At 38.2% G+C, this 16872-nt stretch overlaps 1 protein-coding gene across 1 annotated transcript in view; it reads left to right on the top strand.

The window, feature by feature from the left end:
* SYN2 (synapsin II) overlaps positions 1 to 16872 on the top strand; it is a 188545-nt gene that overhangs the window by 144182 nt on the left and 27491 nt on the right. The window contains exon 9 of the mRNA XM_086469933.1: positions 1972 to 2074. Coding sequence (XP_086326059.1) covers positions 1972 to 2074 — 103 coding nt within the window. The remainder of the gene's footprint in view (positions 1 to 1971; positions 2075 to 16872) is intronic.

The following is a 16872-nucleotide window of genomic DNA, read 5'->3' on the forward strand; positions in this document are numbered from 1 at the left end:
TATTTTAAAGAAAATGTCTTTTTTTTTTTTCCTGTAAAGTCCAGATATTTACTGTTAAAAGACAAGTTTTGCTGTCCTCTTGGCTTTCTAAGATACACGTTGGTATGTTACAGCAAAAAAAATGTTGTTTATATGCAAGTGCATGCAAGCAGTCCAGTCAGTCAGTGCATCTACAGATGTTGAAGTTGTCAGGCATCCAAAAAAACCTCTCATTTTGAACAAAAACCATGTTTCTCACAGGAAAAAAAAATATTTTCATTGCTAAAATATATTACCATCAGGATTTTTTCAAACAGTTGTATCAATTTCTTTGTATTCTGCTTAAAAGAAAAACTTTTCCACTGGAACAGACCTGATGTAAGAAAATACAAAGAATGTGACCTAATAAGTTTACTTGGAAAGGATGCTGTTACTGAATATTTATATATGAATAAGACTCTCAGCCCAGCAATGAGTTTCCTTTGATCCTACAGTGAAGTCAAATGCTATGTTTATTACATCAGGTTTTTTGCGATGGAAAATACTATGATGTGTCAAACCTATCATCATGGCTCAAAGGCTGGATCAGGAGAGGGTCTGTAAAGGGAAATGTCTCTCATTTATACTCAAATACTAGCCAATGAAAGAGAAAAAAGCTTATGATAAATGACTGCTTTAAAACTTTGGGTTTTTAAGCAAAACATGTCCTTCAGTTGGTAGAACTGTGATACCTGCCTATACAACCTTTCAAGGTCATATCATCACTCACTGGTGCCCATGCACAGCTACACTACTAGTTAATGAAAGTTCTCAAAGCTATTTTGTGTCTTATGAGTCCGTCCTTGCCGTTGAGACCACACAGACAGCTTACATCACCTTAGGATGCTCTCAGCACTCTTACGGCTCCCTGTTACATTACTAACGGGTTCTGTACTTGATCACAGGAATTGCCTCACTCTTTTTCTAGTAAGTCCCACTTCATTCCTTTGTTAGTCAGATAATCTCTCTGTTCATAGGATGGATAAAGCTCTTTGCACAAGAAAAATAAATCATATTACTGCATGTGGAGTGGGCAAACTGTCCATTCCTCAGTCTGTATTTCTTACTATGAGGCTAAAAATGAAATGGAGGAGTTCTTGTGTTCAGTACTGTATGAAACACTAGCATTTTTTAGGAGTTGTAGAATTCCTCAGAATTCTTTAAAATCAGTTGAATTTTGCTGTAGTTGTCTATAACTCTACCTTTGTCTGCATGCTACGTAACTTTTACGTAGTGTCATGCGTCTGTTTCTCTTGCCTCATCTTAAGGATTGTTTCATCTTGATTTTCCTTTTGTCTTGTTCAGTGATGTATGTACAAAGCTATCATTGCTACTTTGGAATACAGTTGGGTCCATAATTTAAGACAGAGACTCTCATCCTAGTTTTCCTGATAAAAGAATAAAACCCGTCCATAATTAAGTGTACTACCAAGCATAATAGGCAAGAGAATTGTCACAATCTGTGCACAGATGCACAAGTTTGCATTTTACAGGAGAACAGAAGTCACAAGAACTGGTCAGAAGAGAAATCCCCTTTCTGTGGAGTTCTCACATCAAGTACAGCCCCAACGAGCAAGCTGTACGAGCATAAGGGCACTGGAAACACAGGATGGAATACAGCTAAATGCTGTTTGTGTTCCAGAGTATTTTCAGGTTACTTGCAGTTTAGAGCTGACACATGTTTGGACCAATATAAACTGGGACAGGATCCAGCATAATACTAGGTCAGGATACAGAACCACAGCTTTTCTGGATTCTACTGGGAAAAGCAGAGTAATCAGGCCAGTATCTCTAAGCTGCTATTCTGGGAAATTCAAATGCAGTAAAACTGACAATATAGTGAAAGTTCTGCATTTAAAGCAAACACTGTATAAAATACATTATTAGGTTAAGCCTATAGAAAAACAAGAGCCCGATGAGATTCTCACAGAAAAAATTATTTTTATTAAACAGGTACAAGCTTTGGGTTGACACCTGTTCTGAAATATTTGGTGGTTTGGACATCTGTGCTGTTAAAGCTGTACATGGAAAGGATGGAAAAGATTATATTTTTGAGGTAAGCAATCCCACTTTTTTCAATATATGCTTTTATGAATTACAAACACCCAAGTAAAGAACATTTATGATAGTTAGGCATTGGCTTATTTGTGTTTCAGGAAAGGCTGTGTATTTTTGAGCAATGTTTAAATCATAATGCAAAGCCACATGTCCCAGTTAGTGGCAACACTTGCTGGAAAATGTAACCATATATATGGTAATGTCTTTTAGTGTTTGAGGAAATGTACGCAAACTACAAAACAAAACCAAATGTGGATGTCACATTTTCCCAACCCTTATGATTTCTTTCCTAGGCAGGCTTACCAGTTTTTCCTGGAAGGTTTATAGATAGCACTATCCCAAGGGAACCCCAGCAAAATTATACCTTTACATGGAAAGGGAAATAAGAATGAAGTGGAAACCAATTTACTTTTTTCTAGCCTAAGTGTTACCTTTAAGATCTGATTCCTCATGAATCAGAAGTTTCTGGCGTAGATAATTTTGAAAAGTTTAAGGTTTTCATTAACTTCAAGTTTATTATGGATAAATACAACTTGGGCTATAAAAAAAAGAGATCATCACTTGCCTATTACACAATTCAAGATTTCTTCAGCATCTTCCATGTTCTTAGAATTTTATTCGGGAGATAGGCAAGGATCTTCAGAATCGCCCCACTCCAAAAGAGGCTAATATTTGCTAAAGCAAAAGTGAGAGTATTTTTTCTAAATTGTGAGAGTAATCTGGAGATTGTGGATTGACCTTTCTAGTTGTTTGTATCCATTTATAACAGAAAAGCTTTGTAGAAGGAAAAATATTTGTTTTGTAACAGTGTTAAACAGCTCTATGTATATTCTTCTCGTCACAAATTTATTTATTACTATTACAATTGCTAATAATTCTCAAGTCAATCAGTAGCACTTCAAAGGACTGAGCAGCTTGCAGCATTAAACCTTCAGCAAAACAAGCAGAATTAAGCACTACCTCTCAAGATGCTGAGGAAGGTGTCAAGGAACCCTGTTTCCTTAGTCTGCCTGGACAAATCAGAAGTTATTGTGTCTTATTCTATCAAAACTCACTGTAGCATAAAATTTAGGATTCCATACCAAACCTCCTCTGTTGCTCCTTCATACAGTGCCATCTTTCCCCTCCGCCGCACCCTGAAGTTCCTGTTAAATCTGTAATGCTTCACCTGGTGATATCTGGCTGAGGTTTGAAAGAGTGGAAAAAAAAGTATTTTCCTTGTTCCTAAAACAGATCGCTCTGACTTCTGATGATACACTAGAGAGGAAATTCCTGCACACAAGCTTTGTCGTGCGTGCTGCTTCACAGCTTGGCTGTAGCTATGAGTGTATCTCAGACATTTCTGCTCACCAGGAAGGTATTGATTTCTGCTCACAAGGAAGCTCCTCTCCAGCAGTCGGGCTTTGGCAGCCTCCCGTATGCTATTTAAAGCTTTGTAGGATACTTTGCAGTTCCCATAGCCCTAAAGGTCTCAGAGGATGGGTCTCAGCATTTTCGACACACACCCATTTATCTAAATTCATGGCGTTTCAGATAGTTCATGCTGATTTGGCTGGCATTAATCCTATAAATTTGGCTTAAACTATATATATTTAAACTATCAAATAACGTGGATTGTTTTGAGACATAAGATCTTACCTTACCTCATAAAATAGTAGTTAAAAACTGAAAGAGCATGCAAAAAGATACAAAACTAGAGTAGGATGGCATTTAATGAGTATATTCTTGTAAGAACTAGAGGTTTCAGACATAAAACAATGTTGTTTCTTGTACACTGGAGCTAAAGCTAGTCCGAGAAATGATTTGCATCAGCCCACACTACTTAGTCCCTCCTACTGATGTCTTTTATTCCCTACTTTCTTTTCATCCTGCTCTTTCTGTACAAATATAGCTGGACATTTTCTGCTTCCAATTGAAGTGAAGAATGTCTCCTTTATTTTAACAGTTGACACTTCTGTGGCGTTCCTCAGTTAGCAAATTTCTGGCAGACTAAGTGAACTTCACTTCTATTCACTGTGTGCGACTGTTTCCACATTTTTGATATTGCATTTGAATTTTTCAAATTTTTGAGCAAAGCAAGCTAGCATCATCAGCTCCTGCTGAAACCAGGTACACAGAGTAATTCTTGTGTCAGGCCTGGGGGGGTCCGGTGGGGAGGAGGAGGAGGTGGAACAGTTTTTTGAAAATGAAATAGCCAGTGCAAATTATATAATGGACCAACAGAGTACCCCTCTTCCTGTTTCTGAACAAACTCCCTAATATTCCCTGACTGATCCAGTCATACTTTTAAGCAAACAGAATTCTGAAAAGTGCAGGCTACATCGGGAACAGGGTTTATAGAACATTTTGGATAGCGTACATAATAGCAGTTGCAGTTAAAAGAAAGAGTGGATAGAAGCGTGGTAATTCTTATAATTTTACCAGTTATTGCACTATAATTCTATGATACATTGAAGAGTAGAAGACCGTCTGCACGAGTATAGGAAAAATTCTTGCCTTTTGTGTACTTTCAACATGGAACAATAAATGTGTTATTAAAGCTAGCACTTACACACATCAAGAACCAGTAGCTGAGCATGACAATCAGTCCATAAATACTGGGTTTACACTCCAATTGCAGTCCCATACTGGAATCTATGCTCTCCTGTTTTCATGGTGACTGGTACAGCTACTACAAAACTCAATGTTTCTGTATTGCTGACACTTAAATTCTGCAGGTATGATTGACAAGAAACATACAAACTTCCTAATGTATGAAATACTGTATAAAGATATGTTTTTCCTGATTTTTCAGTATGAACATTCAACCAGTGTAATGGCCAACAGGGAAGCATACATACATGTCATCCAGCTTCCAAGGGAATGTGAATAGGGTAGAATCCCACTAAAGTGTCCTTCAAATACTCAGCATTCTAGACAGAAATTAACTTCAAAGAGATTTTCTGTAATAAGGTTGGGAGAGCAGCATTTTACAGCAATAACCTGTTACGACAAAGGTGTTCAACAAGAGCTTTAGGACATGCATTATCCAAGACAACAGTTTTAAAATACCCACAGTGTTTAAGTATTACATGTAACAACTCATCTGCTTGCAAAAATCCATTCTAAACTAATGTTAGAAAATATAACACATAAATGACTTTTTATATGACTATTTTTGGAAGGTTATTAATTAATTTCAGGTTGTCTTTTCCCTTTTTATCCTATACCAATAATTGTATTATTTTAGTGTTGTAGCCATTCAGCTGCTTTGTCATGGTCATTTTGTCATTCCTTGGTTTAACATTATTCTTTCTTTTATTCCCCAAAACCATGGAGCAACAAGTTGTATCAGTGGCTGATACTAGAGAATCAGTACAACACTGTGTCTCATGAATCTAATGTTCTAGCTGTACTTAAAAAACACCACTACAGGGTGATTCTTTATCTATGATCTAGTACAGTACACTTACATTGCAGGTAAGAATCTGTTTGTTCTTAATGTTAGATCCAGTCATCATGCCCCACTTCTTCAAGATGGGTACACATTTTTTTTTTTCTATTTTAGTTTCTCTAATAGTTTCTCTTCTATATATATTTGGTTAAAAGGATGAGAAATTTTAAATAACTTACTTAGTCTTGTTTTAAAGCCTCATGGCCATTCCAATTATGCAAAGTGTGCTTGCTGTGTAAGTAGAGTAATGACTGTTCAGGAATAATATGGAAGGATTAGGGAACTAAAATGAAAGAAAAATAATTAAGGATAGTTAGTGACAGTGAAGTATAATTCTAGACACTTTCTGCATACGTAAACCTTGTATGAAATAAAGAAATATACAGATCTTTGTTAGCTTCTTGTAGATGTCTCCCTCATGGGATGTGCACGTTCCTTTGACCAAATAGTTCTCAATGTAATAAAAAACCCCAAGAAATTGCAGTCTAAGGACAGCTTCTCACATTTTGTAGCTTTGGGTGCTAGATTTGGGTCCGTTTTATAGATTTGGGTCAGTCCCCCAGTGCTACTTTGTGCATCAGTATCTTCATAATTCTAGAGATTTCTAGTCGTTTGAACAAGCTGAGGCTAATACTACTATTATTTCCCAAACAGTATAAAAAGGATATGTTTTTAGTGTATCATTCGTCTTTCCACACTGCTATAAATGCTGCTTCCAGGGGAATTTTGAAGGATGTCTATTCATGCCTTCTTGCTATGCAGTTGAGGGATACCTCATGTGTCCCAGGGAAAAAAATCCAGACCAATTTGAAGACAGGAAGGACAAAATATTGAGGTCATAGTATTACTCAAACACAATACTATCTCTGTTTTCTGTGAAGCTACAAGCTGTTTGCAGTTTTCTTAGATGGCGGCTGTAAGAGGTAATTTTAACTTTTACAAGAACATGGTTTTCTAAAAGTTGTTCCCTGGAAGAAATTACCTTCTCTGGAAGAACCTTGTGGTTCTTCTTGTCTTTTACTTCTATTCTCCAGAGAACTAGCTCCAAACTCATGTTAGGGAGAAATGACATAATGAAAGAATCACTTAGCTAAATGGAAGGGTTATCAGGTTGGTCAGGAGGAGGACCAAGTCATTATTCTGTGTAACAATCTTAGCTATTCAGTTAGCATCTATTCTTTTCACCTCAATTGGAATACTCAGCTGCCAAGCATCAGCATGCCAGAGACAAGCTGTAGGAACAAGAATTTTATTAACATATCATTGCAACACACAGCTTATAATTGTCTCACCAATTCTTGCTAATAAGACATCAAATTAAAGTCCATTAAACTTTAAAGGACTTTCAATCTTTCTCTTTTTAAATTAATACTTCTGCACTTTTAATACTAGAAGGACAGATATTTGAGCATTATTTATGTTTCCGACTCCACTGAATATTATCTTGCATGATTCATTCTTGGAAAACCAAATCTCTGGGAAACTAAACAAAACCTCATATCATGACGATGAATGCAGTAAAAGAGAACAAATGTAACAGAATCCTTTAAAGTGGCCTCACGGACAGTCTCCCAAATTTTGCTCAAAATTGAATGGGTGTGTGGCTGCTGCAGATGTCTTATTTCTACTTGCTTATTTTTACCCTGAACTATATTAAAGTCGTCTTCCAGGTGGCTTATAACCTAGAAAGATGCAAACCATTTGGATTTCATTTTTTTGGTCACTGTAAGCCAATATTAGAAATTAAGAAACAAATTTTTTTTTTTTTTTTTTTTTTAAGTCTTGGTGTACTAGACACCATTTCTGAAGGTGCTGCAGCCTATCAAACTACTAGGAAATATACCACCAACTCCAGAGTATATATCCGGGGTAAGGTGTAGCAATACAGCACCAGAAGTGAGCGTGCTGTCTTTTACAGACTTCAGTATTCTCATATTCAGTGTCCTGAATAATAGTAGCTAACGCACATGAAGGAATACATCAGAAGGGAGCAAAGGCAGAAGAAGCCTGTACCTCATGCAGTATTTGTGCACAATTTTACCTAAAGCTGTGCTTTCTAGAAAGTGCCAGCTATCCTGTTCAATTTACAGTTCAGACAGAGCTACGCCGCTGACCATGGCACAAGTTTAATGAGCACAAGCCTCTGATACTGTACTTCCAAGTGCTTTGAAGCTAAGCTTACTTATTCTTCTGTCTTAACCATACACATCTTCAAAATTCAGCACCAAATTCAGCACAAAAACCGGACGAAGACATGAAAAAATACTCTGTTAGAAATGTTTGGTAACATCCTTGTAAGTGGTGTATCACAAATCATAGAGTTACTTAGGTAGGAGGTCACCTAGTCCAACTGTCCGCTCAAAGCATGGCTAACTGCAGAGTTGCTCAGACCCTGTCGTAAAAGCAAATAGAGGAATAAGTTTTGTTTCTTACCATGTCTGCCAATGTTGTAGATACAAGTCTCCTATAATAAACAAATTTTTAAAACTCTCTAGAAATATAACTTTATCTTTAAATCGGGTGATTTAGCATATATATATGCAAAGTGGCAAATAATAACAGCCATGAATTTTTTACATACTCAAGTGGCTTTCCATCCATTAAAAAATATCCTCTGTTCAGGTTAGTAAGGGAACTAATTCCAGCTGTAATAGCTGATAAAGTCAGAAGTATCTCATAATTTATGATCTGGCACTATAGGACATTTTGAACATTTAGGAGTCTAAAATTACTCTTTTGGTGGTGTAGCTAAGTTATAATTAAATCCACATCTGCCTGTGAAGATTCATATTTCCAAAACAAGGAGGATTCCTACATGCTTAATATAATTTAATATTAATATAACTTAATTCTTAATAGAACTTGGTTATTAATATAATTTAATAAGAAAAGGCTAAGAAGATACAATTCTAGAAAAAACCAACCCTTTTAATTAAGATTTTTCCACATTTCTGATGCATTCTGATGTATTAACTACATTTTCTTTATGTTTCTACACTTACTACATTTGCACGAGGCTGCAACATGCAAATTCAGCTTCATCCAGTGATTTTGATTGGACATAGAAATCATTTGCCTGGTTTGTTTTTGTTCAAGATTAAAACAAGACCATACAGATTTGTCTGTAGGCGCTGGATCCTTCGTCTAGGAATGCTTGATTCACTTTCCCAGCTGTTCTTACTTTTTCAGCAGATGGTGTTATTCACCCAGTACAGGAGGGGCTGTAAACATTTCCTAGCAGTCACCACTGGTTTACTGCAGTACTATCCCCTACTGACTTCTCAGGTGCGGTTACATTTCCAATTACATATTCTTGCATCTGCTATAGACACCTCAGGGAAAGCCCCGTGATTACTTCATAACCAGTCACTCCATTACTTCTCAGATATCTCACCATCTCTGCTTATGTCCCATTCAGTCTTAAATGACCTCCTCAAACTATTAGTTTTTCTTAATGTCAGTTACTTTCCCTATACTTAGAGCTCTTAAATTAAAATCTGTATCAGCCTCTGCCTTTACAGTCAAAATTTTCACCAGAATTGGACAGCCAGGTCCCAAAAAAAACCAACACAGAAGAATAACACATGCATAACATAGCAACAACACATCCAGGTTCTCAGCTTCACAGATCAAAGTAAATGTTTTTTCTTAGTCCTCATGCTCTCAAGCATGGACCTTCAAAATTACCCTGATTCACAATGGAATTAGTTCCTCCTCCCTCTGCACTTATCAATTATCATATCTTCTTTATAATTCACAGGCCTTTTCCCATATGAAATCCATATATCATTATTCTGTCAGACTCCTTGGGCACTTCTGACTTGCAAGCCTTCGACCTGTTCCTTCATATTCCTCTTGTATTTCAGCATCCAGACAAACATCTTTTTCTTTCACTGTATCAACAGAGTTCTCTACCTTTGCCCTTCCTTTAACCTCCACAGCTCTGTCTTTCCCAGCACCATTTGGGCTGGGTCTTCCTAAAGCTCTAAGAGATCTTTTGTAATCCTTTGGTGCTAAACATAGGATGTAATGGAGAACTATGTCTGGGTGATGGCAGTGAGAGTAGTTTCTTCTTCAAACATGATGATCCCTTTGCAATTACTGATATCTTATAATTGCACTGGCTGCTTTATTAATCCCATCCCACTTCCTTTCCTATTCATCAGCGTTAAGGAGCATCTCTTCTCTTTCTTGCCAGTCTCAGTCTTGCAGCCCAAATTTCCAATATTTACTTTGTCCGTCCTAGCAGCAGGGGGCACAGACTGATTCACTAAAAGGTGCTATCGCTGGAAGGTCAGTGCTTGGTTTTGTCACAGTATTGTGTTGACTGAAACATGCTACTGGAGTTTCTGATACTACTGCTAATAGACGCAGCTAGTCCCATATAGTTTAATACAAAGATGTGTTAAGTGCATTTCCGGGTGTGGTTTCAGGGTGATAAGAGAAATTCGTCCCATGGAACTGGTTACTGAAATGCACATTAATGAAACGCAGAACCGGTATGAATTAAGTGTCTGTAATTCACAGTGACTCATGTTTTTACCGGCATCTGCAAAAGTAACATATTTGAATTTATAAATTACAGATGTCTTTTTTCTATGAAATCCTCTTAGTGAAAAACTCCAATATTTTAAATATCTGAACAAGATACTGAAAAAAAAAGAAACTGGCTGATTTTAAATGATATTTTAAAACTAGTACGAGCTATAAATAAACTATTTATAAACAAGATGCTTTGTGTATGTTTAACCTTTGTCAGGTTCTCTAAAGTGGGGGAAATGCCAGTGTGACATTCCTGTTAGTCACTCACAGGTTTTAAAAACTGTTAGCGTTACCCAAAATATTTTTAATTCTTAAGATACATCTATATAAAACATTACTGATTTCTGATAACTGTCATTATTTATATTACAAGGAAGGAAAATAGACTGCATTCTCTTAAAAAATAAAAAATCACAAACAAAAAAACACCAACAAAACCCACCCTGTAAAGTATTCACCTTGATCTTAGCTTCTTTGCCAAGGAACAGCAGAAGCGCTCTGTTAGGAAGGTTAGCGTCTGTCCTTGACAGTCATAGGAGCAGTCACTGGGAGAGGGAAGCTAAGCCTCTGCTTAGCAGCCACTTGCCATGCTGGGGGTAAATGCTGCGCTCCGGACACTCCAGCCGGTGGGTCAGAGCCCCATCAGCCACCTATGACTGCTACCCACCCACATTGCCTCTCCAGTCCAATCTGTTATTGAACTGGACAGTGTCCTGCAGCTGAACCACCTGTAAGCCTTGGTAATCATTTACTCACTCAGCTATTTCACTTTGGGGTCAGTAGCTTTCTTGATAATCTGATGCTTTACTTCCTCTTTTTACCACTTTGGCTAGTACCTTTGTAGTTCAGTAAAGCACCAGAAAGCATTATAGCTTATCATCATTCCAGATTTGGTGTCTGACTCAGTACTCGTTCAATTTTTTTACATGACTCAATTTTAAGCTCTCATAATGCCAAAATGTTGCTACTTGTTCCTCTGTATATGCAAAAAATGAATATGTTTGTCCATGCCAAGTTAGATGCGTTATATTTTTAAGACATCCTATGAATGGGGTGGTTACGTTGTATTCTTTGACTACTGATTGATTGTTAGTTACTAAGCACACATATCTAGCATTAACCTCTACAAACATTTCAAACACATGGGGAGACAGGATTGTCCATTTGCAATTGTTAACAGAATGTTCTAATAAGCAAGATTCATATAATTAGGATTGTTGGGAACACAAGGCACCTTCAGAGGTGGTTTCACAAAGATCTAAATCATATGTTTTATTATCATTCTCAATGTACTTCCCTTGAAATTCTGGTACCAATATTCTCGGTTCCCCTGACTTGGAAAGAGTATTAGCAGAATTAAAAATTTACACATTACTTCAGGATTAGTTGCATTATAGAATATTAATTTTCCTGCAACCCATCTATCATAAGACTGCACAAATTCTGAATAGGCCTTTATCCAGTGTTTAGGATGGACCCATTGTCCAAATAATCTCCTCCACATAAACTCATTATTGTTCGTCAAGTAGGACTGTACCTGATTCTTTTGTTCCAATTGCCACATAGTTTGTAGGATACAAACAGTCCGATCCATAAATTTTGTCAAATTTTGACGTGATTGTACCTGGGCAATTATACTTTTATTAAAGAGATATAAGGACTCCCTATCATACTTTAAAGCCTGCATCTGAGGATTAAAAGCGGTTGGCATCCATTCAGCCTGAATCTTGGTTGCTTGTGCTACATCAAATCCTGCTGTTCTAACTTTGTTCCTCAAAGTTTCTAAATCCACTGAATTTATGAGTCCTATTCCAGTTCCTACACCCCTAAGTAAAGTATCATACCAAGCTCGTTTTGCTCTACAGGGAGGTGTGGCTGGAAAGGACATGTTAAAAAACAACATATGTGTTTGCCTAATTCTTGCCACATTTATACAAGTGGATGGTAATCTAATTAATTGATCCTGATTTATGGTGGGCCGTGGATTTAACAATGTTAAGGAGGCTGCCACTCCAGAAATTCGACTAACAGTTAGGTTTGTACACATTAGTGTGTCCCAGCCATCAGTTTTCCAAGTGTATGTGTGTGTCTCATTTATTACAGGGTTTCCCTTTTGGAGAAAGCACTTCTTCATTTGCAGTGGAGGCCCTATCCCTTTAACTCTGCAGCATTTTAAGGTGACGTTTGTTTTTACAGTGATTTTTGTCAAATTTGAACATAATGCAAAGGACATTCCATGCCATCCCATCAATTTACTACTTCTAGTATAGGGTTTCCATAAAGAATAGTTATCAAAAAAGAGATTGATGTCTCGGCGTTGCTCCCCGAAATCCACCTGAGACCATCAACAGATTCACTTTCTTTTTGCAAAGGCCAACTGGGAGTAAAAGACTTACTCAATTGTGCCTTTATTAAGTGATTCATCTTTTCCACCTGTCCGCTTGCTTGTGGGCGATAAGTGGTATGCAATTTCCAATTAATTTCCAAAAATTTACTAACTTGTTGAACTAGTTGTGACACAAAGTGTGGTCCTCTATCAGAGGAGATCACTTCTGGCACTCTAAATCTAGGAATAATTTCTTTTAATAGAGTTTTTGTTACCTCCCGGGCTTTATTTGTTCTGCAAGGGAAAGCTTCAGGCCATCCAGAAGAGGTATCAGTTAATACTAGTAAATACTTATACCCCCCCTTTTCTAGGGAGTTCTGAGAAGTCTATCTGCCAATTTTGACCTGGGACATTCCTTTTATTAATACTTCCAAATCTTACACAATTTTCTACCTTTGGATTATTTTTCAAGCATATTTCACATCTATTAACCATGGTTTTTATAGTTTGAAACAAATTTCTGACTACTATTTGCTTCATAAGGGAAGTATACAAAGCTGTTCCCCAATGAGGCTAGTCATGTTCTGTTTTTACTAGTTTCCATAATATCGTAAAGGGAACTATTATTCTATTATCTTTTAATTTTGCCCAACCTGATGATTCACTCTCTGTCTTCAAGTCTTTAACTAATCTAAGATCCTTTTCATCATAATCAACCAACTCTGGTAGTGGCAAAGCTTTTTCAGGAATCAAACTTAATACCTCACCTTGTTCTGCAGCTCTTTTTGCCTCGTAATCTGCCAATTTATTCCCCATCTCCTGGGCAGTGTTACCCTTTTGGTGCCCCTTGCAGTGCATAATTACAGCATCTGAAGGCAACTGTGCTGCATTCAAAAGTCTTAAGATCATGTCAGCATGTTTAATATGTTTTCCTTGGGCCGTCAAAAGTCCATGTTCCTTCCAGATGGCTCTATGGGCATGAACTACACCAAAGGCATATTTTGAATCTGTCCAGATATTTATCCGGAATCCTTCAGCAAGCTCTAGTGCTCTTACTAGAGCGATTATTTTGGCTCGTTGTGCAGATGTGCCCTTAGGGAGCAACTTTACTTCTACCACTTGGTCTGTGGTGGTCACTGCATATACCCCACCGTCCGAACTCCATTCTTTATAAAACTCCTCCCATTGGGATATCAAGTGTGGTCAGTTTCCTCCAACGGCTCCTCCTTCAAATCAGGTCTGCTTGTATACACGGTCTCAATGGTCTCTATGCAGTCATGCGCAACAGTCTCCATCTCCTGTCATTCCCAGAAAGGTTCATAGCTCTTTTACTGTGGTCAGTTCTGGGGTCCTGCAGATGGCTTCCTTTCAGTCATTCCTGAGCTGTCTCTGTCCTGTAGAAATCACAAATCCCAGGCAGATCACTTCTTTCTTCAAGACCTGGGCTTTCTGCAACGATACTCGATAACCACTTAGTCCAAGAAAATTTAACAAACTCACAGTCCATTCCTTATGTTCTTCATCCTTCTCTACATACTGCAACAACACTTCTCTACATCCTGTCATCTATATACTGCAAAAGGATGCTATTTACTAGAGGTCTTTCCCAGGCTTCTAATTCTTTAGCTTGTTGATTTCCAAAGATCGTGGGGCTATTTTTAAATCCTTGAGGTAACACTGTCCAGGTTAGTTGGGTTTTTCGTCCTGAGTCAGGGTTTTCCCCTTCAAAGGCAAATAAATTGCGGCTTTCGGGGGCCAAGGTGAGGCAAAAGAATGCATCTTTCAGATCTAATACTGTGAACCATTCATAGGTTTCTTTTAAATTAGTCAATAAGGTGTATGGGTTTGCCACTACCGGGTGCAAATCTTCAGCTATCTGATTTATTGCCTGCAGGTCTTGCACCAATCGATAGGTTTTGCCATCAGGCTTCTTGACAGGCAGAATTGGAGTGATATACTCTGAAGAGCATTCAATTAATAATCCAAATTTTACAAATTTTCCTATAATACTTTTCACTCCTCGTCTGTCTTCCAATTTTAAAGGATCTTGTTTTATCCTTATGGGTTGTGCACCTTCTTTGCGTTTAACAACAAACAAATCTGCATTTTTAGCCTTTCCAGGTATTCCCAAGGCCCATGCTCCTGGGTATACCTGGTCTTTTATTTCTGGTATAATTTCTTCTTCTCTAATTTGGGGTACAGTGAGAGCCAAACTTAAGATTTCAATGTGGTTTTCTTCTGGTATTTTAAATTCAATTTCTCCATTGTTAAATTTTATTTCAGCATTCAATTGCTCTAATAAGTCCCTTCCAAAAAGTGGTTTAGGGGCTTCAGGCAGGTAGAGGAATTTTTGGACCCCTAAAATTTCCCAATTTTGAATTTTAATGGTTTCAGAAAGCAAGCCTTCTCAACCTGTCTGGTTGCTCCCACAATATTAACAGTTTGCCTACTACTCACAGGTAATAAGATCTAATTTAATACTGAAAATGTGGCACCTGTATCTATTAAGAATTTTACAGGTTTCTCTTTTTTCCCTAGCTGAACTTTTACCAAGGGTTGTGCTAGGGAGGATTTCCCTGGTTCCAATCTTCTTCCATGTTGGAAACTGTCACTGATTTGCCCAATCTCCTTTTTCCAATGCCCCATTTGCTTACAATAAGCACACTGTTCCTTTAAGAGGGGTTGACTTCCTCTAGGTGGGGGCATTTGCACCCCTTCTTATAACTCTTAGCGTTATTCAAAGGGGGTTTCTGACCTCCTGCAGTGCGCAAAGCAGCCACAGTAGCATTAGCAATTGTGTTGCCCATTATTCTCTCTTTCTGCACTTTCTTTTTCTGTCGGAGGCAAATAATCCTCCAGCCTTTCATTCTGGAAGCCAGCTTTTAAACATCTCTGTCCAATACTACATGCCAAACAACACCTTTTAATTTCTCTTTTTGCTTATTTTTCTATCGTCAGAACCATAGGATACTGGGGCACTAGTTTGATTCCATGTTCCTCCTTGCTGTAGAAATAACATGAGTTGCAAAAAAGTATTATATTTCAAAGTTCGTTAAAAGGCCATTTTTCTCCATCATCTAGCTTATATAAAGGCCACCACTGATTACAATATTTTATCAGGGTTTTACGAGCCACACTCCCTCCAGGTGGTCCTCTGATATCTTTCCACTCTTTTTCAGAACTCCTCCTTGTCGGTTCCTCATTCGAAGATTTACACAACACAAAGACAGGAACTAGGGCACCAACACCACACACAGCTCATAATTACTACTACAGATGTAACACAAAGACAGGGACTGGGGCACCAACACCACACAAAACGAACAATTACTACTACAGATACAATAACAACTACTATCCCCCCAGATAACAAACGTCGACGTAACGATGATCAAATATTTTCAAATATGCATATACCAGACATAAGAGTACATCACGCACACGTATGTCAACCAAAATCAACAAAGATGTTCAAATACGCATATACCAGACCTATACGTGCATCACGCACACATATGTAAACCAAAACCAGATACAAATGCACAAACAAACGACTGCACTAATCAAATGATCAATACAAACATGCAACATAGTAACCAAATGGCCAATACAAATCGTACATGCAATTGTATGCCACCCGGCAGGGTTCTCACGAACCGCGACTTATGAGCCGCTCCAAATGACGGGTCCCAAAACCAAAAAGAATGCCTTTCTTACCAGTGGTCCTTGTCTGCCCCTGCACAGAATCACCAAATCGGGGAGTCCCTCCAGACAAGTCTCCGGGGCCAGCCAAGGGAGTCTTCGACTCAGGGGTTCCTGCAGACAGAAAGAGAGGGTCCCATCTGGGGTGCCAAAACTGATACAAAATTCGGAGCTTCCAAACTCCCTTACTTTCTAACGCTCCTCACCGAGGTGGGAGGCTAGGTGCGGCTGGGTAAGGATTCCGAGATGAAAACTCAATAACAACAGAGTGTTATTAAGCACGCATTCTTTATTGCAGCGCTGGGCAGCACTGGGGATGTTCCACCATGAGTGCTCCAACGGGCTAGCAAGACACATCGATTTATATACACAAAAATCATACATATTAATCAGATTTCCTGAGAAGGGCAGTGTTAAGGTGATTCCTGGGATTCATTTACACCTCCGGTGATCGCTCATAATCTTCCTCGCAGTTGAATCTTCCTGCCTGAGCACAAGCCAGGGCCCCTTTTCTGATGCAAATTCCTCTTGTAACAAGCAATGTGTAGATGCTTCCTGGGTGTCTCCTTAGTGTTTCTTTGATATCTGGAGCTTTGTCTTCTTGATGTCTCCTTAATGGCTCCTTGATATCTGGAGCTTTGTCTCCTTGGTGTTAGGCGAGATGTTATCTATTTACCAATTTTGCTCATCAAATAGCTAAAACATCCTTGTGGGGGAAGGAAAACTCAGGGAAACAAAGAGCCAAGTGAAACTAAACAGATCACAGTAAGGCCTTAGTCAGGGATTGCCAGGG

Source organism: Leptosomus discolor, chromosome 9 (assembly GCF_034619465.1).
Source record: "Leptosomus discolor isolate bLepDis1 chromosome 9, bLepDis1.hap2, whole genome shotgun sequence".
Taxonomy (NCBI): domain Eukaryota; kingdom Metazoa; phylum Chordata; class Aves; order Leptosomiformes; family Leptosomidae; genus Leptosomus; species Leptosomus discolor.